This window comes from Manis pentadactyla, chromosome 1, assembly GCF_030020395.1.
Source record: "Manis pentadactyla isolate mManPen7 chromosome 1, mManPen7.hap1, whole genome shotgun sequence".
NCBI lineage: Eukaryota > Metazoa > Chordata > Mammalia > Pholidota > Manidae > Manis > Manis pentadactyla.
Window position 1 is genome coordinate 9,751,049 of NC_080019.1, and position 23,287 is coordinate 9,774,335.

Consider the following 23,287-nt stretch of genomic DNA (forward strand, 5'->3'; position numbering starts at 1 on the left):
TACATAGTCTTAGACTATGCCCTGGGTCTCAATATTTTTATATTTTAAAAAATAAATATTGAGACATTTTCTATTGTAGAGTTTTAAACGATGATTATAGAATATCCACAACCTGTGAAAATAGTTTTTAAAAAGAAAGTGTACTCCCACTGTAAAAAAACAACCTTGTTCACCTTTTGATATACTTCTATTATCTTCTTCCTCAGAAAGAAAAAATATATTCTATTACAATAGGAACATACTCATTACAGACAATTTGAAAAGCATGTATATATGTAAAAAAAAGAAAAGAAAATTGACAATTTATTTCTATACAGAGATAACCATTGTTAACTTTAAAGTGTAGCCTTCCAGCCATAGAGACACACATTTTGAAAATGGTAGTGTGAGCTTTGCTGCACAATAATGGGATTCCATCACGAGATAATGGAAAAGAGTAGAAAAGTGGCAAAATGACCAAAGTCACACATATGAAGCCAGGCTCCATAAAGTCCATCGGTAATGCAGACCTGTGTCCTAAGAATGGCAAATAGCTATTAGGAGTCATGTTTGCTTTGAAAAGTTAACTACAATCAACAAGCTTTTCCCAGGAATTCAAGAATTTATTATTTTCTTTACTTTTTTTGTAACAGAAAGATTAATAGACAACCTTGTTTATGGGCAGTAAAGCCTTAAATCGAAGAGGAACATTAACATCCAGGAAAGCTATTATGCCTGTTACTAAAGATTATATTGTTTTTTTACCAAAGAAACAGAGAGTTTCCAGTTGTTTATTTTGACCACTGTTACTGGTTTCTGCTACATAAAAAGTAATACATGCCTATTGTAGAAAATTTTGAAAATATGGAGAGGTAAGAGGAAAATAAGCTTAAGAATATTCATTGCCCCATCAGTCCGAGATAACATCATTAAACATTGGGCGTCACATCCTTCTAGACTTTTGCTTTGTATGTTCTTTAAAAATGAAAGTGGATTAGACATATGTGTTACTAAATAACCTGCTTTACTCATCTGAGGAATCATATCTTTCCATGTCCTTAAATATTCTTCCCCAACATTTAATGTTTGCATAGTGTTCCATTTTATGGGCTTAATATAGTTTACCCTGTAGCTGGTCACTTCAGTTATTTCCAAGTTTTTCATGATTATAAAAATGCCCATAAATCTATTTTTCCCTAATTATGATTATTTCCATGGGAAGTAATTTCTAAAAATTGAATTACTGGGCTTAAAAACATGCACATTTTAAGATATGTATTGCCCAAATTCCTCCAAAGAGGTTAATACTTCCCTTAGAAAAGGAAGAGTTTCTGCTTTCCTGCCTTGTTAATTTTTAAAAATCTTTATCCATTTGGTAAAGTGGAAAATACCATCGCATGACTGTTTTAATCTGCATTTGATTGCTAATCAATTTGAATGTCTATGATAGTCTGGCAGATCTTTCAGTCATTTCCATTTCTCCTTGTGTGACTTTTCACCTCCTTTGCCCATTTTTCTATTGGGATGTTTTTCTTTTTCTAATTAATTGATAAAAAACTTATTAACTACTGAGGATATGAACATTCAATGCCTTATGGAGAGATTCCCCACCACCACGACCCCCAACACACGTTTTACTGATGCTCTAATCAAGGTGTTGGAAGAGGAGATTTTGCGTGGAACTATGTATAAGATCCACTCCCAATGCTCAGCCCTGTGTCCTATCCTACCATAATAGTGAATTTGTCCAATTTCTTCTTCATTTAAATCTTCAGATATTACATGAGACTTTTCCAGGACTTCATCACTTTTTCCATTTTTTTTTCTTTGATGCATATTACTTTGAGGAAAGAGTATACTCAAGATACTTCCTTCTGAATCTTTAAATCAGGACTACCTAAAGATAAGTAGTTTTAGATAAAACTCTTTTTCTGAAGTCTTTGATTTGCATTTTGGCTGTAAAGAGCATCATATTGGAAGTATACTGTATGATATGCTTTATATATGCAATTGTATGAGCATAGCCCAACGTGTATTTTTGTAGGGAGATGGGGAGGACCAGAGACGGAGTCTTAATGCAGGACATGAGAACATCTGACCTCAGTTCACTTGTACTTAGTATTGGAACCATAAGCCACATGCATGTCCTCACTTCCAAAATTTATTTTGTGTGGTAGCTGGGCCACTGAAGTTAGAAATTAGCATCCCTAGCCTTTACCATGGACTTCAAGTCTTTCGTAAGTCATGTGACTCGTACAGTTCAGAATGCTGGAGATCATGCTACAATGAGTCCCTGAAAGTTGACCTTGTACTATTAGATGCTGTATCTAACAATTGTACCCTTGTGGACTTGAGTTTGCCCCTTTCTTGAACAAACTGAACTTAGAAGATAAAATTATTGTCTTGCATGATCTAACTTGATAGAGTATCTGACATTAAAAGGTAAAGAACTTCATCGTATAAATTGCCTTTATTTTTCTTTGAAATTACAACAATTCGTTTTTGGCTTCCTTTAAGTAATTTTAATGTTAATATTAGTGTTTTTCTACACATTGCATCAGAGGAGGCTGACTTGCAAGCTTTATTTCCCAGGAGCTCTGGAAGTAGAGGGAGAGGGAGATCATCTCCTCAATGTTAATAAACTTTGCACTTAATGAGGAAGTGGCCCACGGAGATGGCACTCTCAGAGAAGATGTTAACCCTGCAGCTCAAACTGCCGAAGCCGGGAGAATTAGCAGGGATGCACATAGCTCCCAGACAGGATTTCTTTTTAGGGTGTAAAAGAGAATTCTGTTCCTGATTAAATTTAATGATCTTTCAGATGCTGGCCTTCACCTTCTCTTATTGAGCCTCTGCTCATGAGTTAAAGCTATGGCAATATCACCTCCTGCTGCTGCCTTCCTGACTCTTCTGCCCACGTTTCCCTAAACACTGTGCACACTCCTCCAGTAGGATCATCACCCTATTTGTTGTTTTATTTGCCTTCCTCCCCCCCGCCCCCAGGAAAGCGCAGGGACATCGTCACATTCAACTTTTAAATCTGGAACGAATTAGTAATTTCTCAACAACTATGTACAGGTCGTATGTATGGAAGAAAGAACTTCCTTCTAGCTCTGTCCCTTTCTAAAAGAGGATTGTGCATTTGCTTTGCAGTCATGTCATCGAGCCCCACTGTGGGAACTTCCAGCACGTCCTCCATCCTTCCATTCTCTTCTTCAGTTTTTCCTGCTGTCAAACAGAAGAGTGCCTTTGCCCCTGTCATCAGGCCCCAGGGCTCCCCTTCACCTGCCTGCTCCAGCGGCAATGGAAATGGATTCAGAGGTAAGCACAGGCACCACTGTAGGACTAAGCATGACACACGTCCTAGAGGGCCAGCAAAATAGGAAGAAACAGCACAGTATCATTCAGTGTCTCCAGCCATTTGCCTACGGAAATGCTTGGCTGCTTCCACGATGTACACATGGCTTGTATAGTGGGCAGGTCCTCCATCCAAGAGCAGATGCGGAGAAACAGAGAAGTTAGACAACTTTTCATGATCAGAGAATTAACTATGGTAGGGCCAGATGTACCCTCCGGGAGTCTGTGGACTCCCCAGACCTTTGCTTTGCACAAGGCCGTGTCACTGTTTCCCAAAAGGTGCCTGCTCACCACATCAGATGCCACCGTGGTGGTTACTGCCTCCCTAATCGACTTGCCATCAGCATACACACAGTCCCGGGCTCAGGTGGGCAGGATCCATCAGGAGTAACCAGCAGGGTCTGAGAATTCTGGTTCCCAGTCAGTCAAAGTGAGAGCAGCTGCTTGGACCAGGGGTCAGGTAGGGAAGAAAGGAAAAGCCATACCATGTCTTAGGACAAAACCGAACATCACCCATGAAACCCATTTTTGAGCAATGCCTTCAATATAATATGACATGATGTAACACAAATGTGATGAGTCCTCAAGGATCTGATCATCTCACTGTGAATGTGAGGCAGCTGACGGCAGAAGAGCAAATTGGAAACTGCTGAACGCTATGCATCCTGATGACCCGCTTTATTTTTAGGCTGCTCTTCATGTTTTGTGTGAAAACATTCATGACGAGCAGTGTGGGATAAAACCAAGAGAGAGCAGAGGTTTGTTAACTCCTCAAGGATCAAAGCCTCAGAGGTCCTCAGAGGCGTGGATGAGCCAGGCTGTCCCTGGGTGGGGGTGGCATCTGCCTAGTGGCTTTGTGACTGCTCGTGGGGTTCTGGATCCTCTGGGGACACCTGTGAGGGCTCAGTCTCCAGTTGTGGCTGTGCCAGCACTCGGAAAAATTCCTGGAAATTCTTTTACTTCTAATTAGACAATGCAGCTGGGCCTACATGCCACCCAACGTGTGCATAACTGGAAACATCTGCATAAGTATAGATGAACAGATACTCGGTTTTCATCTGGAAGTCTGAAGCATAGAGAAACAGGCTCAGTCTGCAGCCAAGTGTCGCCACTGGCCCTTCTCCCCTCAAAGATCAGTAGTTTCCATGTCACTGTTGAGGGCTCTGCTCAGATCTTTTTCAATGATGGCTTCATCTCCACATTGGGAAATGGACACAGTTGCTGACTATTTGTTGTATCTTCCCTTATCCCCATGACCACTGCAGCGATGATGTCTCCCCTTTTCAAGGTCCGCAGTTTCACGTCCCTTAAACCAAGTGGGGGCCACACATCTCTCACTGGGGGAGATGCAGAGCGAGAGGTCCAGGAAGGGCTAAGGAGGAGCTCAGGCACGGGGAGCTGAGAGGAGGGACCCGACCCTTTCCTCAGCCACACAGCCCTTGCAAATATTTGCAGCTTCGCTTTGAGAAAAAAAAGTCTGCCCCTCTCCCGCCTCCCCTCAGGCACGCACTGAGTTGGGAAGAAGAGCTGGTTGTCTCAGATCTTCTGGGTCTGGGCAGCCCAGGGATGCCAGGATGAATGTTTCCCCGGCTCACGTGGTCTGGAATGCCCGCCCGCCTGCTGTGTGCCCAGCACCCCCTGTGGTGTCACCGGGCCAGGGTTGAATTGGCCGAAAGAGTTGGAAATGCCTGTGTGGTCACAGTAAGATTCCCCATTAGACGGCGGGGATCCCGAAGACCCTCTCTGGGGCCCTAAGCCATGTGACCGCAGGTCAGCACGCTTAGGCTGAGTGGCACCCTCCTACGTATGTCTGTAGGAGTGACAATTTAGTTGGTTTCACAAAGGCACAGGCTCTGGGCACTAGTTTATTTCTACAGAAATACTGCAAAGTCCTGAGCCTCTTTGGATCCTACAGTTTCTTCCAAATTTGCCTGGTGATTTATTTGACCCTTAAGAAAAAGGAGAGGGACATGGGTCGGGGGGGAGGAGGAGGCGGAAAAGAAAAAGAGCAGCTCTTAAATTAGGACTGGAGATGAAAAAATTTACAGAGCTGTGAAGCAATTAAGTCATGTGTGGAGAAACAAAGGAGAATTCTGAGAACATCAGAGTATCGGCGTGGGATGGACACTGGGCTTCACTTGGCCAGGCGTGTGTCGGCAGCTCAGCTGCTCCCGGGCTGCGCGATCCTGAACATGTCGTCGTCACTGGAGAGCCGCCGTTTCCTAGTCTGTGTGATGGGACAACTGGTAGCTACCTTCAAAGGCTGCTGCGAAGTCATTTGTGTGAAGAAGTAGGAAAGGTACAGATATTTCATACAGCCTGGCAGAGAGAAGGCTGGGGCTCCCAAAGGCGCCTTTTAGAGGTCCCCACTCCTGCTCTTCCTCATTTGGGCCAGTTGAGTAGATGTTCGAGGCCCAGCAAGACAAGGTGTCCAGTGACGCAGAAAGGGAAAGAAACAAGCTGACGTGGCATGCACCACACACAGCCATTGAATGAAGGAACCCTGGGGTTGTGGGGACCGATAAGCCAGAAGGGCCATTTCTTTGGAGACAGACAGTGGGCTCCGAGGCGCTGGGGTGATCACAGGCTGCTGGGCATTTTCTTCCCTCGGCTCGTTGTAAGGTGCCACAGTCTCAGCTGTCTGCAGAGCACACGTGCAGCCAACACCCTCTAAGACATGCTGACCGTTCTTGCACTCTGCGTGTAAGATGCTGAAGCAGGCACTTTACCTGAGTTGCCCTGCTCAAGCCTCACCTGGAACCAAAAAGGGAAGGTCCTGCCATTATCACCGTTGTTAGTTAAGCCGCACAGCACGTGACTGATAATTGAACAGAGACATTCTGACTCTGACAGCCGCTGTCTCTCCAGGGGCAAGACTAGTGCAATGCCTCTCTTCACCCTTCCCCCACACCAGGTTCCCACCTGGGCCACAGGGGGATTATTCCTGTCCCATGAAATGCCAAAGGTAAAAAAAAAAAAAAAAAAAAAAGGTGGGGGGACGACAAAGTGCAGTTAAGCGTTCTCCCCTCCCACAAAGAAAATGCTTACTTTTTCTCCAGTTAGCTTTTGCTTTTTGTCTGTCGACTATGGTTTCTACAAGGAAAAGTCAGGGTCACCACGTAGCAGAGATCCAGCCCACCCAGTGCTTGATGCGAGACTGGGAAGAATGAAACTATGTGAAATCTGTTGTCCTTCCAGCACACAGTGGGTCTTGTTCTTTGCACGGCTCTGCCCTTTTAATAAGAGCCTTAGGGAACTCTCTGAGGACCAGGGAAAGGAAGAGGCTGATGAGTTTTAAGTGTAATAGACAAATTAAGGTTGAAAACATGAGCCTGAACCCCACTATTGCAGAGCTATACGAGCAGTGTTCATTGTCCTACCTTCCACCTCATTTATCAGGCATTTGCAGTTGATGAGTATAGATTGTTGAGATAATATTATGCACTATGTGCCTGATTCATTTTCTAGTTCCCTCCAGGAAAAACAAATAAAATAAAAAAAAAAACCTCCTACACTCTGGGATAATTACTAGGGTTGCTGTATCTCCAAATCATCAGGGAGTGTCCAGAATTGAACTGCCTTTATTGAAAAGTTACATCGATTCAGTATATAGTAATACAGGCAAAAATAATTAAGGCTTTGCTAGCTGTGTAAGACCTTAATCCAGATCTCACAAACATTCAATAAAGGCTGTATGGGCAAAGAAATAGGCGACTGACAATTTTGCCTGAGAAGATCAGCTGACATAGAGAGATGAGCAGAGGGAGGAGGGAGACAGAGATGGGGAGAAGGGAAGAGCAGTCAAGAGAAAAAGGTGTGTTGGGAGAAGCAGGAAGAATTTTGGCCATTTGGCTTAGTATTTTGGCTTATAAGCTTAGTAAATACCATTCAGTAAAATGCTTCTATGGTGTTTGATAAGCCCTAGATGAGATATAGACAGTAAAACTCAAAGGATTACATTCTAGGTATGGTTTGCAACTTTGATACAAGGCAGCTCTTCTGCCAGTTTCCAAGAATGTAAAAATTCTATGGGTTCATCATCTGAGAGTCAAGGCTGCAGGGGTGCATTTTGCTGTGTGATTTCACACACACACACACACACACCTTTCTGTGATGCTGCTTTATTCCCCATATCAAGGGGAAGCATTGGGCCTGATGCCACCCAGACAGGCATGGTCCATATCTCCCTGACCAGACAGAGGAGATCGTTGGGTGCTGCACTTGGGGAGGGGATGAAAAGTGGAGCTTGGGCTGACTCCCAAATTAGGAATTCAAGTCTCTTATTCCGATAGATCCTCATTCACTAGTGAATGAGCATCTCGTATCAGCAGTGAGCACCAAGGGAAGATGAGCTGTTGAGGAGAAAAGGAAGCTCATTAGACCTCAGCCAGAATGGATAGAAACCTAGGATGGACAGATAGTCCAATTTGTTGTACATGATGCCTAGTAAGTACCCAAAAGACTCAGCACCTGTTCCATCTCGGTGATTAAGAACCGTATAACCTAGAAGTTGTTTTAGTCTTAATGATGAAAGCTGTATCATGCACATATTACAATTCAGTTTACATGTTAATGTCTATTATGTCATGTACATAAACCATTAATAGAAAACCAAACAAACAGAACTTTGGCCTCTCAAGCAAAACTTCAATGAGCTTTGTATTTCAATGACTCAGTGAGGCTTCAGTGCCTCTCACAGGCTATCTGCTTGACCAAACGGGGGCAAAATGTGTTCCCAGGTCAGCTGAGGGTACCGTCTGTCTGGATGGTACCAGACTCCATCAGTCCCTACTCCTGCTCTTCCCTCTTTAACGTTAAAAGTCTCCAAGTCTGATTCCTGTGCCAATTTGCTTGCAGCCATGACTGGACTTGTCGTGCCCCCGATGTAAAGAAGAGGAAGAACTGCTTTCTTATAGCACAAAACTACTTACTCTGATGGACCAATAATGAAGAAAGCACTATGAGCTCTTTGGGGAGAGCTGTGCCCCCAAATGATCATGATGGAAGAGTTGGGTATGCAAGGAGCTGTATCTTACCTGGTCTCACGTTTCTGGTGTAGCTCTGATGGTGGCCAGACAAACTGACCCTTCTGGGGACAAGGACAAAAATGTCATTGACATAGTCAGTGCTAAGAGCAGAAATGCAATTCTTTGTTATGAACATTATGAAAACCACCTTCCTATGTTTGTAAAATATTTAAGGGAAAAAAATTGGCAAACAATTCATGCTTAATATTTTGGATACTATTTGTTTTTCTTTGTAGGAAAAAAAAAGTTGAAAGTTTCTATTTTCTATGAAGCCTTTCAGATACCAATTTAGTTTATGCAGAAAAAAAAAATCGAACAAAACAGGGTACCAGCATGGAAGACTTTCTTAAAACGAAACCTGAATTGAATGATGAAATGTTGTCGTATGTGTGTTTGCTTATAGTTTAATCTCTTTAAAAAACAAACAAAAACAAACAAACAAAAAAAAAAGGGAAAAATTTTAAAATGTTTTACAATTATTTAAATAAATAAACGTGTAACTTATTGTAAGTAGAGGTAGAAATTAAGACCTTTCTGGAAGGAGAGGATTTTCTCTTCCTGATGTAAAATGAAAATGATGCAAACATGTAGTAACAAGTTTAAAAGGTGTGTGATTATTACTGCAGTTACCTGCTAGACTCTTATCCCCCATCCTTCACTTCCCTGTTCTCCCATTGTTTTACTGACCCACAAGCAAGAACACATACCTTATGCAGACTTCTGCAGAACCAGTGGATGCAAAACAGCGTCAAGCCCATGCTCAGACACACACGCTCAGGCCCATCAGGTCATTCCCAGCGCCATCTGCTTTCTGATAGCCTACATGTCCCTTTGGGTGTTTACTCTTTGTGAATATCTATTTTTAATTTATATTATCTTTCAACATTCTCCCCTGAGCAGTGCAGAGAATTCCCATGTTTTAGTGCATCCCTAACTTTGCATCCCAGGGAAAGATGTATCTCCCCTTAAAAAAAAAAAAAAAAAAGAGCCGAAGTCACATGACCTTCCCAGTCAAGTGGCCACTTAGGGATTCTTCCTCAGCAGAGCCCATACTCCCTCCTCTTTGGTTACCTGATGCAGCACAGAGTTATAAGCCCCACAGAACTTCACTAACAGGGTTTGTGGAAGATGACTCTGTTTCTTGCACTCTTAAAGTGTCAACCTTAAAATGCCCATGTCCTTTCTTCTCACTGCAGATTTCCCCTTTCATGGCATTAAACTCTCTGAAAATATATCTATATGTACCCAACTTGACACAGTTCCCAGGCAAGAATGGGATGGGATGTCAAAGAAGAATGTTAAAAGCCCTAGATACCTCTCCTGATGTTCAAAAAAGAAACAAGGAAACCCAGATTCTCAGTAGGGTCAGAGATTAGGTGCCTCTGTGCTCCAAGCAGTGCAGTTACCCAGGCCTGAAATGGGCTTCCCATAGTTCTGGGACTAGCTCTTAGGGGGAGAAACCTTGCGGGAGCTGCTAACAGTGGCTGAGTCTTTAAAAGCCTGCGTGATCTGGGCGATGTATCCCGGCTTGTTTGGACTGCCAGTAAGGTTGCCATTTTTTTCCAGGCCAAGGTTCTCCTTGATGACTCATTGGCACCACAGTATAGTTCATGCGCAGACTTTGGTTTGAGGTTCTTGGTTGGGTTCTAATTTTAGAACATTAGAATTTGATGCAGCTTTCATGGAAACATCTTTAGTGCATCTGAGCCAATTCTAGATGACTTCACGAATTCTGCCTCCCTTCTGTTGGCCCCATTGATACACACCCACACCTATCCACCCCACTACGGTCTTATTTGCCTTTAGTCTGTTCTGGAATTACCCTCTATGACCCAGACATTATTTCTATGCACATGAGAATCCAAGGTTTTGGAAACTTATCATGTTTATAATTCCTGCTGACAGACCCTCACAGTCAGGGCTTAAAGCACCAAAGGCAAGGAAACACACAGGAGAAAGTTTCTGGTGAAAAATCTGATGGCAGGGGAAGAGTTTGCGGAATGCAAACATTAGCAGCTGAAAGTGAAGGCAGAACAAAATTAAGCATATTTAGACCTGGATTTGAGCCAACCCAACATAAGGAAATGTTTTTTTTAAGTAGCATTGCTTTTAGAATCTGTGAATTTTGCTCTTGCATGAAAATGAGTGCAGTACTGTCTTCAAAATGATTGTAGAATTTGTTGGTAGCTTTACACCGAAAAATGTGTGTAATTAAATACCAGACATCCTTGACCATTCAGCTAGAACCTTGGCAGCAACAGATCTATTTAATTGTACAAATGTGTGTAAGGATTATTTTTAGTGTACTAATAAATTAAAAACAAAGCTACTCTGTCCTCTTTAGTCATTGCTGTTGAATCATTCTGGTCCCAGGTTATTTTTTGTACCACTTGGAATATGAGTATTTCTATAGGTAACTACAAATTCCATCCTATCTTTGTAAGAGGAGCTGTGTAAGATTTTTCATTTAAAGGGACAATTTTCTTCATTATTTATCTCCTTTTTTTGTTTGGTATAACATCATATTTTTTTCCCAGTTTTTCTTTGCACATTTCAATATGCATGGTTTTAAAACCATTATCTTCTCTACCTTTTGTACAGTAAGGTCTCATTTTCAAACTGTATAGTTTCATGTTATCATTTTGCTTTGTCAGTTATATACAGTATAAAGTTGCTATGCACAGAGCTTTTTGTAAAGACAGCTTTTTTGTTTACTGTTTTTAATGGTCTTACTTATGAAAGAATATCTTGTTTGTAAAATGAATATGTCTACTTCAGTTTTAAACTTTAAATTATCCTAACAAAAAATAAAATTTTTGTACTGTAAAAATGATGGGAACGTCGCCTTTTTTTTGTTTTAAGTGCAAAAATTTAGTTTGGCATTTGTTCTTAAGTTTGAGGATTTTCTCATAATTGCTAGTCCCAGAGCTATGCTTGAGGAAATCTTACTACAGCTTTTGCTTACATGGAAAGTGTTTTGAGGTGCTCATTGGAGAGGAGAGTATGTGTGACTTTAGATCATTTTCCTGTATGTATTTATTTATATATTCACTTGGTCAAATCCCTTCATTAAAAGCTCAAAGGTTCCTACTTCTTGTGTCAGACTCTGGCTACACGGAATTCTTGAAGTAGGTGGGTTGTCTACTTAAATTTGAAACTGCATGTTGAACAAATGTTATAAACGGATCCATCAGACACTGGGCAAAGAATTGGAGGCTGGGCACAAAGACTTGATGCCTATTCTTAAATTATAGTAAGAAACCAAGACGCAGGGCCCTGCAAGGAAATAATCCACAGAAAGTAGCTCATACAGGAAGATGGAGGGTTGTAGGGGGCTCAGAAAAAATGGTGATCACAGAGGATTGGAGTGGTCAGGGAAGGTTCCATGGGGCAGGCAGGGCTGGACCAGGGCCTTCACACAATGGCAGGAACTTGGCAGTAGAGGTGGGTAGTGAGCACTTCAGCTGAGGCCATCAGGTACGAAGACATGTAAAGGGATATTCACAAAACACAGTTAGGAGAATGCACCCGTAAATGTGATTTTTCAACCAGACTCTTCAGAAGCATACTCATAATTGGGTCATCTCATTTCTTTCTACAAGGGTGTGGACATCTTCAAATCACACGATTTGTTCCTTGTGTGAGTGCATGAGACGCTATTCTAGGACTAATCCGAGAAAGTACTGTAGTGTGGCTTTTCTCCGTGAAGGCTCTCTGCCTACCTGGACCGTGCTTCGTCTTGATCTGTGCCGTGCTTGCACCTTCTACCCTCAGGCCTCAGGCAGCTGCCATCCACGCAGGGAGGCCTTTGCGAACCACTGACCGTGCAGGCTTCCCACTTATTCTCTAATGGAACTCTGTGCTTTTCTGACAATCTGTATTCATTTGGTGTGCACTTTGCACTGAAGGCTCATGAGAACAGGGACCACATCTCTCTTAATACCGCATGTGGCGCCCTCAGCTTAGTGCCTCAGGGGCCCAACAAATACTTGTGAAATGACGAAATGAGCAGACTGAATTCTGATCCCTGGAGGCAGCTCTGCTTTGTCATGTGGGAGAGGCAGCTGATCTGTCATAGATGATAGGAAATAGCATCACATTTGAGAATCCACTCCTTCGGGACTGTCTTGTCAGTCAACTAATCCAAACAATGATGAAGTGTGTCTATAATGCAGAGTGGCTGCTTGTTTAATAAACATAGGAAACTCTAAAGGGGAGGGGAGTGAGGAAGAAGAGACCTCTGGCTGGGAGCCGGTTGAGTAGCTTGCTTTGCTCCTTGGCCCTTGAACTTATCCCACATGGATTTTCCTGGTGCTCAGATGTAGTTCTAGAACCAGAATTGGGGCCTTTTGGGGGAATGTACATCCCACTCCTACTCCAGATATGACAACACCTAGTTTGTTGACTGCACACTTGAATCTCAAAGAGTTTATGGTACAGTCACCAAACTGCAAGACATTCAGAGTGGCACCAAGTGTGAGAGACACGAGATTTGACACTTCCAGACTTAGGTGAGGACAGGTCTGAAAGAACCTTAGTTAGCATTCTAGAGAGTTTAGACGTCATCAGAGGGACTACGCTGTAGGTAGTGGAAAACTATTGAAGGAATGTAGTCAAATGATCAACTTGATGCTGTAGAAAAACCACAGTAAATACAGTGTGGATTATGGATTGGAGCAGGGGACTTTGGAGGCAAGGAGACCAGTTAGGCAAGGGACAAAAGACAGCTGATAAGCACCAGTGTTCTGTGCCAATGTCTATGACTAGTATCCATTCTGATTGGTCATTCTGTGTCATGCTAGTTAAACATTTTTAAATTACTCCTGGAATTAGGAGAGTATTGCAATAACCCAGACAAGAGTAACTCATATCTGAACTAATGATTGGCAATAGGGATGGAAATTGGAGGAAAGACTTTAGAGAAAAAATTTTGCAGTTTGACAGCATTCATGGACTGATTAGATGAGGGAATGTGGGAGCTGGAGTGACTAGGATAACTCCCAGTTTTCTAGTCAGACAATCAGATTTTGCAATAACATTAACTGAACAAGGGAAGAAAGGCAGAAATACATTATGGTGAATGGAAAGGTATAATGATCTTAAATTGAGGACAACTGCTACCGTTCTTCCTTTTCTTTCTTGGTTAGTTGAAGATTGTTTCCAGCAGTTTATTTAGGAAGGAGTCAGGAGACTTATACTCTTTGGTTCATGCATATAAAAAAAAAGATAACTCTGTTTCTATTTGAATGGCTGTTTGGTTGGGTATAAAATTTCTGTGCTTACACTTTTTTCTTTGAGGACTTCAGAGGAGCTTTTGTTTTGTTTTTTAGCTATTTCTGGTATTGTCGTGTTACCTGAGGTCCCACCTCTCTTTCTCATTCTTCTTTTATTCCCCTCATATACACAGGAAATCCTATCATTTGTTGTTTAAGTCATGACAATTTTGAGAGTGAAAAAGGACACAATAAATAATTATGCCTGGAAAACAGATATAAACTGGCCATTGGTCACCCCTTGTGATAGTTTTGTCTGCCTGCCTAAAAGAGTCTTTCATTGAATTCCAGTAACTTGTCTTGGGGTAGAATTTTCTGTGTAATTTTTTGTCCCTTGGGATGCAATGTTCCCTCTCAATGTGTAGATTCAAGCCTTCTTTTATTTCTGGAAGCATTTCTTTAAAACATTAAAATATATTCTCTGTTCCATCATTTTGGTTCTTCTTACTAAACATACCACTTACAGATTCAAGCCTTCTTTTATTTCTTGAAGCATTTCCTTATAACATTAAAATATATTCTTTGTTCCATCATTTTGGTTCTTCTTACTAAATATACCACTTATGGATGCATTGGCTTTTCAGTGTCATTGCTCAGATCTATCACATTCTCTCTGGAATTTCTTGACACTTAATGCACTGTTATGGATGCTTTTCTCACTCTTGTCCTCCTCTATATTCCTTCTAATATTGGCCTTAATATTAGTAGTAACTCAGATGGGTTTTTTTTCTTTTACTTTTTCACAAGCTGTGCGAGCTTATATCCCACTACTTTCTATTACATTGCTTGTTTTCATTGACATATTGCATCTCTACTTTTAGCTGTTGTTTGATAGAGAAATTATTTGTTATTTTAGTATTATTATTATGACAATGAGTTGATGAAAATACCATCAACTCTATGAAATTTTTTTTCCTTTTCTGGTGAGTGTTCTTCACCTATCATTTCTTTTCCTTTTCTTTTTTCTTTTTTCCCCCTCATGTCATATATATAAATCACATTTTTATACCTTTTTGATAATAAGTTTTCCTGGATTGAAATGAGTTTTCCTGGATTAGCTATTTCCCTGAAGTTTAGAGCGGAGTGTCTAGGACCATATACCAGGCTAGCAGGAATTCTTATTTCAAAGGGTTGTGTGTGTGTGTGTGTGTGTGTGTGTGTGTGTGTGTGTGTGTGTGTACAAGAGCAGAGAAAGAAGAGGGAAAGACTTTTTTCAGCCTTTACATCTTTTAGGCAAAATAAACCAGCATTTGCACACTTACTCACAATGCATATTACTCTTCTTCACCAAGAGACTGCTTGAATATAAATTGTTGTACATGTAACTGTTGTGTTTGGATAGTTCCAAACACAAGAATGTAATTGTTGTGTTTGGATATTTCCCTCATTGGTCTTGCCTACTGTGTTTAATGTGTCTGCCACATGGGGTCCAGAGATACGTCTACAATCAGACTATGTGGCTGTTCCATTTGTTGCAACAAGAGACTGTCGGTTTCGACTCTCAGGATAGTCACTATCTCAGGATAGTTTTATCCTGCAGCTTTGTCTGATGTTAGCAGACATTAGCTGAAGCACCTTTCTCAGTCTCTACACATTCCTCTTTGACTTTTACTGCCTTTGCCATCCCTTCCTCATAAATTGTGGTTTGGGTAACCAATTTTCCTAGTTTCATCACAGATGAAATCCATGCCCCTCTTTCTCATCTCCCTATTTTCTTCTGAGTGCTTCTGAGTGGGGATTGATGGGAAGGGTCTGAGGACAGCATTGTAATCTGATGTCTTCATATTCTCAGCATTGCACCATGGTATTTCAAGAAAAAGGGACTGCTGCATAGTGTTATGAACTCCTTCATTTTACCACCATTCTACTTTGTACCTTGTAGAGTACTCTTGATTAACTAGGTCTTCTGGCCAGCTCAGTGGCTACATTCTTTACTTTCCCCACTGGATTCTGCCAAATACAAATAAGCAGATACAGGAATTCCAAAAAACCAAAAGCAATTGTCCAGCTGGGATTTGTTACACTAAATAATTCACAAAAAGGGGACCCATGCCTAACTCTTGGAAATACGTTGAAATGGCACATTACGTGCCATACCATTAGTGCTTTTGGTTTTCCCCTAGAGCTGATCCCACTTTGAGTAGTAGGGCTCTATTTTCCATCAGTATGGAAAGTACATATAGTATGGAAGACAGTCTGATAAAATAGAAATGGCCAAAATTCAGAGATATGGGCTCAAAGTCAGTTTTACCATCCTTAGCTATGAAACCTTGAGTAAGTCATTGAATTTAGATTTAATCTTCTTGAATGCCAAACAAGAACAACTGCGCATATATAAAGCTGTCATCGTCCTTGTTTTGCAATTAAGAAGACTGACTCAGTGTAGTGATTTATTCAAGATTACATAACTAAGGATGTACGTAGCTAAGGATATCTAGATATACATAGGCACATATATGTATATATGTATCATTATTACAGTTTGGTGTAAACAACACATGTACATTAAAGAATGTAAGCTCCATGAGTGTTGAATTTTTTTTTTTTTTGGTCTGTTTACTTCATTGCTCTATTCTCAGCACCTAGAACAGTGCTTGGCATAGTGCAGGCACTGAATAAAAAATTAACAGTTGAATGAATTTGTAAAATGCTTCCATGCGATAAAGGCTTAGTAAATTCAGCAACAGCTTCAGCTTGGACTTTGAGGTCCCTCAGACTCAGGTTTGCATGCCAGCTCTCACACTTGCCAGTCAAAGGATGGAATGAACCCTGAAATCAGCACTCCTCAGTTGATCAATTTTGAATGAGCAGAACTATATAGCACCTGATCTTGACTTGGGGTCCCTTAACATCTTCCTCTCACACCATCCCAGCTGCTTTTCAGACAGGTGTTAGAAAGGAGGCAGTCAGAGCACAAGGCTCACTCGTCTGCTGAGTGGGTAAAAGAGTGAATAGAATACCCTTTGAGCCAACAGTACAAATTAGGGTAAAATAATGGGCCCCATGCCCAGGAAATAGTTCTCCAGCACTCAGCGTACTTGGGAGTGGTGCACCCAACAGAAGCCACAGTCCCAGTTCTTTGTAAGTGATAATAAAAAAGAGGAAAGGCTGTGTCCCAATCAACAGTCTATGTTTTCTTCGATTAAAAGTTAAGAAGAATTTTTCATCACTGACCAGAACATCTGGTGTGTTCATGAATATGACTTCTGAGGACAAAGTAAGTATTGTTTTCAATTCCAGATTTTTGCAAGTCCAAGAGTTTGAACCCATGAAAAATTGCTTTTAAGACAGGAATGAGACCAGAATGACCTGTAATATCAAATCCAAATATTTACTGTTTCTGAACTGAGCAAGAGAAGAATAGTTGCATAGAAGTAAGTGCCTCAAAGACTGCGCCTACATACATTTGAAATAGTATTATTAAATATTAATAACATTAAATATTAATAACACTGGCTCTTTACAATAATAATGATATTGCCTAATACCGTGAAAATGCTAACCCTCCATTGTGCTTACTGTGGAGTGTGAGCCCTGGAAATTAGCAGACCTGAATTCAAATCCCACCTCCATCCCTCACTGTAACTGTATAAACAATTACAGAAAATTATCTTTCAGAGCTGCAATGTCCCAAGTTGTAAAAACGGTGATGAGAAGACCTTTCTGCCAAGATTCTTTTCCTGACAAGATTGTTGTGAAGTTTAAGTAAAATAATGAATGTGTGAGTGGCAGACATGGTTAAGGGTTCAGCACTGTTAAGTTTTTGTTTCTCTCTCCTTAGCCTCGGATACAAAATTAACATGTGTTTATCTGGAAAACCACCCATCACTTTTTTCCTTACAACTTTCCCTGGCAGCGCTGAAAAGAGGATTATTAATTAGTCACTGTTTGTGAAACACTTAGAAGATGAAAGTGCTGGGTGTGGAACAGCACCATTTACATCACAAAACACGAGCTGGCTGCTCCTTCAAGTGGATCTACTTACGATGTAAGGGAGTCCTAATAGATGTGTTCCAGTCATTCAGAAATCAGTGTGGGAGTCTGGAAAAGCCATGTGTCTGCCTGCCATGCTGCAGCCAGCTCAGGCAGGCATTTCTGGAGATGCAATATGATAGACAATCCTTTAACAGCCAGGGCAATGAGAAACTAATGAAAGGAGGTCAGAAGTTTATCTAATTGAAATCTACAAATCACCCTAAGTTCCATTTAATGACAACTTTTATCAACAAGAAGGATATCTGACTCATTTAGGTTTTCACATTATCTCCTTGTCTGGCAGATCTTGGGATATAGGCAGAGAAAAAGAAAATCAGTTCTTATGGATAAAACCAGTATTCCTGCAGCTAAGGTTCATAAATTCCTGGGGAAGGAGTGCAATGTCTTACGGGAAGTGTGAGAAGCTGAACTCTCCAACACTGATCTCTGCTGTGTGGTTCTCCTCTGCTTCCTGTCACACGGGAAGATGGAGCTATCCAGTGCTGTTTCAGCAAAACAACATCACCCATCACTGCAAATTATTGCTAATATTCAACTTACTGATTTTGTGATTTTGATTGTTTCTGCTTGAGTTATTTCTATTTAAAACAAGCATATATGAAAGCAAAAGAATTTAACCCTAAATTCTAGTTCTGTGCAAATTTTAATACAATTATAGATAATTTGAGAAACACGGTGGTCTTTTAAGGATTTTTTTCTAAATATGTTACTTAAATTTGAGAAGCCCTGGAACATAGCAGGGAGGAAGGAGAGGAGAGCGCTTGGTCATCTGCAAACTGGGTCATCATTCCTTGAATAATCAAGACTTGGCTGAATGCTAATTCCTGTATTCTGTAATTTAGCATCAATAAAGGAGATCTCCACGTAGTATTTCAGTATTTCATTCTTGCCTCTGAATTATGCTCATATCCATAAACGCCAGCCAAGGCCCTATTGAATAATTGTCCCCACATGTGACATTTTCCTGGTGATGTTTTCCTTTCCTTGGTTCTATAGAATATAGAAATGTGTTTCTAATTATTAGCAGAACCACCTGGTAACTGCACTGTATCATCTCAATAACATGACTCATGTAGCATACAGTTTGGTAGAACTCAGAATCATCTTTGACGCCATCCAAGAAAAATTAGTTACCGAAATGACCTCACATAGCATGTGCTTACCTACAGCCAAGGTCATCATAGTTTGTAAGCCAAAAATCAGAATGCATGACTTGACAAGTATATACATATCTGAAACCAGAGTTGTCCTGGGAAATCCAGAACATATAGAATTCTATGGCATAAGCCATAAAATTCACCTACTAAGCGATGCTCTGGTATCTTCCCTTTCTTATTTTTGAGAACTTAGAGCAACTGGTTCTTGTCCACTGTCCTATGTATGTGTGGGCTGAAGCCCAAGAATCTTATCATTTTCCTTAGTTCACCGAGTGTGCAAAAGGTGAGAACAGAAATCAAAGTAGTTCTTCTGGGAAACTTACCCTGACTGCAGGGAAACCAAAAAAGAAATTTCTTCCTGTATAATAAACCTAAAAAAATCAGCCCCTTCCTCAGACTTAGAAGGGTTGGCATGTTGATGGCAGAGGAAGTGGTGTGCTCAGAAGCTTGGGGAAATGTTCATGCATCAACCTGAATTTTTCTTCTATGTCAAATCATATCGCGCTGGCCAAAGGTCCCATGTTTGTGAGCCTCTGCTCGTTTGCATAGTGGTTGGTTCCATTCTCATTATCACTCCATTCTCTTTTTTGTTTGACAGTTCTTTTTGCTAAGTAAGAATGTCAGAGAGTGGAAGATAAGATAAAATGAAGAAAGAACACAGTATATATTTGATCTCTCTTTAAAAATTGAGGTATAATTGACATACTAGTTTCAGGTGTACAGTATAATGACCCAATATTTGTTTATGTTGCAAAATGATCACACAGTAAGCATAGTTAATATCCATCACTGGACATAGTCAGAAAAAAATTTTTCTTGTGATGAGAACCTTTAAGATCTACTTTCTCAGCAACTTTCAGATATTCAGTATAGTATGTATTTGATCTTAAAGAACAATGGGAGAATTTTCTAGCGTGACAGTATATGCTGGTGTGGAACTGAGTACCGCGCTGAAGAAGAGTTAAGTAAATTCTCAGAGGTCTTTGGCACAAGTAGAAAAAGTCAAAGAGAAGTGGAAAATAACACCAAGATTCTGTTCTGTAGGACATATTTTGATGTGGGGAGTGAAGAGGGGGCTGTTCCTTTGTGAGCACACAGGAGGTATGACTGATGGCACGCATTCCTGGGAAATGACAGCAGAATGGGGAGCCTCACCCAGACACTCATCAGAGCGGCAGAGGAGAAGGAGCCTGTGGCAGAGGCAGTGGCCGGAGGGGGCGGGAACGGAGCAAAGGGGATGCAAAGCCTTAGGCAAAATGCTCCAGGCCCGTCTTATAAGCACTGGGTTCTTTCTGCCTATGGGACGACGGTGTTGGCAATGGAAAGATGAGAGGGAATAAATCTGGGAAGGATGCTTTCCCCAACCTGCTCTAACCCTAGTTTTCTAAAAACCAAGGACTTTAGAATTTTAACCGAGAACCACATAAACGGCATCGTGTCCTTCCCCAAGCACGGGTGGAAGTGCTGGGCGAAGCTGCCTGTTGATTCTCACGTGCCAGGCAAGCCTCCTGCACTCAGGACCTTCCCAGGGTGGATCGTCATCCTGGCAAAGGCTCGGTAACTTGCAGGTGACGCTGTGTTAGGCTCTTCAAAGAATGTAGAGCAGGTCATGTCTAAAGTGGGCAGCTGGGCTGCAAGGACTTAGAATCAGAAGGATTCTCCAAATCTCAGTTTGCCTATTGCTTGAATGTGTCAGCTCTTGGCCTCTCTGAAACTCCGTTCTCTGTTCTGAAAAATGGGCCAACTCCTCTTTACCTCGTGGGTTGTAGTAAGAATCACATGGGAAGACTCCTGTGAATACACCGAGCACAGAGCACAACTCAGTCCCCATCGGCAGAACTCAGTGCTCTTGAACGTGAATCTAGGAATCGACCCATGTTAGAAAGTGATCATTTTCCAATTTTGATATATTGAAGAGTATGGATTATCAATAAGCAAATATGGAAAAGCCTTGCTAAAGTTTATGAGATTAGAAGAGCTGAAGAATTAGACTACGGGCCACCTCTTTCCCTTTTCCTCTGATGACCTTGATGGCAAAAAGACATAGAAAGATAAATCCAAGGGAAAGTATTTAAGGCCTTGGGTGATGAAACTGTTCTAAAATTAGGTGGTGGTGATGGTGTCACAACTTTGATAAATAGACTAGAACTACTGAATAGTGCATTGTGATGGTTAGTCTCGTGTGTCAATTTGGCTGAGCTACAGTACCCGTTTATTTAATCAAATGCTTACATAGGTGTTACTGTGAGGGTATTCTGGAGATGTGGTTAACATCCCTATAATCATTTAACCTTAACTAAAGGCATTTCCTTTTGACAATGAGGTGGGCCTCGTGAAATCAGTTGAAAGGCCTTAATGAGAGCAAAAACCAAGGTCTTAATGAGCAAAGTCCAAGGTTTCCTGGAAAAGAAATAGTGCAAGAGTGTAACATCTACTTCTGCCTGTTTCTAGCAACTGGCCTGCCCTATGAATTTCAGATTCACCAGTCTCCACAATTGTATGAGCCAATTCTTTAAAATAAATCTAGCTCACTATTTATCTATCATCTATCTATCTATCTATTATCTATCATTTATCAATCATCTATCATCTATCTATCTATCATCTATCTATCTATCATCTATCTGTCTATCATCTATCTATATATTAGTTCTGTTTCTCTGGAGAACCCTGACAAATACTAGACTTAAAAACAAGTGAATTTTATTGTGTGAAAGTTATAGCTCAATACATCACTTACTTTTAAATTCTGTACTTGTATGGTTCCATTTTTATCAATTCTGGACACTGTGAACTAACCTATAGTGACAGAAAGCAGATCAGTTGCTGGGGGCTGAGAGTAAGATGATAAAGAGGTCTGGGCAACTCTGAGGGTGACAGGTACATTCACTCACTTGATCATGGAGAGCATTTCATGGGTATTTATATGTCAAAACCCACCAAAGAGCACACTTGAAACATGTCAGTTATACCTTCGTAAAATGGTGTTTGTTTTAAAAGACAAAAAGAGACGTAGAAAGATAAACCCAGGAGAAGAAGTGTCTGAGCTTAGAGCAGACAGGGCCTATGTTGCCCGTTCTGCCCCCTTCATCCTGCTCCCCATCTGGCTGTCCGTGGGCTGTACTAGGAACTCGGGGGATGAAAAAGAACACTCTTCCCCCTTTCAGGGATGCTGGAGGCACCCCATTCCCCCATTCCTCTTCTAATTCAGGTGAAGATGGCAGTGAAGATCTGCTCCCTGGACACAGAATAAACCCATCCATGATTGGAAAAAAAAAAAGAATAGAAAAAATATAAAAATGCATCTGCTGTAATTAGGGTGCTGATAATGTGTCCTGGCGTCCTTGCTGTTCTCTACCAGAGAATCAATTTTTATCTTGGAACCTAAGTTTTATCCAAAAGTAGTGGAATATGCAGAGCATGCACCTCCTCACGACAGCTCAGCGCAGCTGGGCAGAGAGCACAGAGCCTGCAGCATCAACTGAGATGGAAACGATGGGGTTAAGGAAGCAGAGCTGCCTGCCTCTCACTGAAAGGAGGAAACAGCAAGCACTTTGCTGAGCATATGGGACTTGGCCACGTTTCTGCTCAGACAGAATTTTGAACAAGTACACTGGCAGAAGCTGAGGAAAAGTGCCCAGGTATGTCCCTAGATGGAAAATGGGGAGCAAAAGTGGGCCACTTATCACTCAGGACAAGAAATTTGGTCAGGATGAGCACAGGGCACCTTCCTCCACCCCTTATCTGCATTTGCTAAGTGTTTGAAGAAGTAGGACTTAATAGGACAATATCCGAAGCCACTATTAGACATTTTGGGTCATTGCCTATGAGTCTGCTCAACTGTGTGGCTTCAGCCATTCTCAGCTACACCTTTCTTGGCCACTTGATGTCTGGAGTTTCCAACCACTCATGTTTCTTTGTAGACACTACAGAACTATTTTAGGCAAGATCCTGGTGCCCAGAGGAAGCCAACAAGGGAGGCTGAGCAAGCCCCTAGGGACAGCCCACAACTCCCTGGGTGGGTGGCATTAGCCGGTGTCCTCCAGGGCAGACAGCTGGCATCTTGAGCAGTGGAGGACTCCTGGAATCCACAAAATGGGATGACTAGAGCTTCAGTCTATGCGGGGGTGGCTCAAGAGCTAGGCTGCAGAAGAGGATGTTGGGGGGTTGTGTGTAGAAGGGACAGCTCTGAAAACAGGAGACGTGGAACCCCGAGGCAGCAGGGCAAAGAGTCCAGAGAAACGTGAAATTGAGCATCAAAGACCGAGATTCATGTTCAAGTGACTTGTTGATGAGCACTTTGACTGTGGACAAATGACTTGGTTTTTCTGAGCACATTGTATCATCTGTAAAATGGGCCAGGTAGCTAGTTCATGGGATTGTGGAAAGGATGAAATGAGGCACTACTAGGGGACATGTGGGAGTCTTTACAAGCTGTGGGGGGCAGTAAGCATGAATGTGCTAGGGACAACCAGGTGAAGAGACCTCCACCCCACCC

General features: G+C 41.5%; 1 protein-coding gene across 2 annotated transcripts in view; it reads left to right on the forward strand.

The window, feature by feature from the left end:
- Window positions 1-11,453, forward strand: part of EBF2 (EBF transcription factor 2) — a 179,902-nt gene extending 168,449 nt beyond the window's left edge. Inside the window, exons 15-16 of one of the 2 annotated variants that reach the window (XM_057486386.1) lie at window positions 3,199-3,300; window positions 8,194-11,453. In XM_057486386.1, the coding sequence (XP_057342369.1) occupies window positions 3,199-3,300; window positions 8,194-8,225 (134 nt within the window). In that variant the 3' untranslated portion in view covers window positions 8,226-11,453. Of the gene's footprint in view, window positions 1-3,132; window positions 3,301-8,193 lie in introns of both variants that reach the window. The other variant, XM_036889114.2, reaches the window with a different exon arrangement.
- Window positions 11,454-23,287: the final 11,834 nt, after the last annotated feature.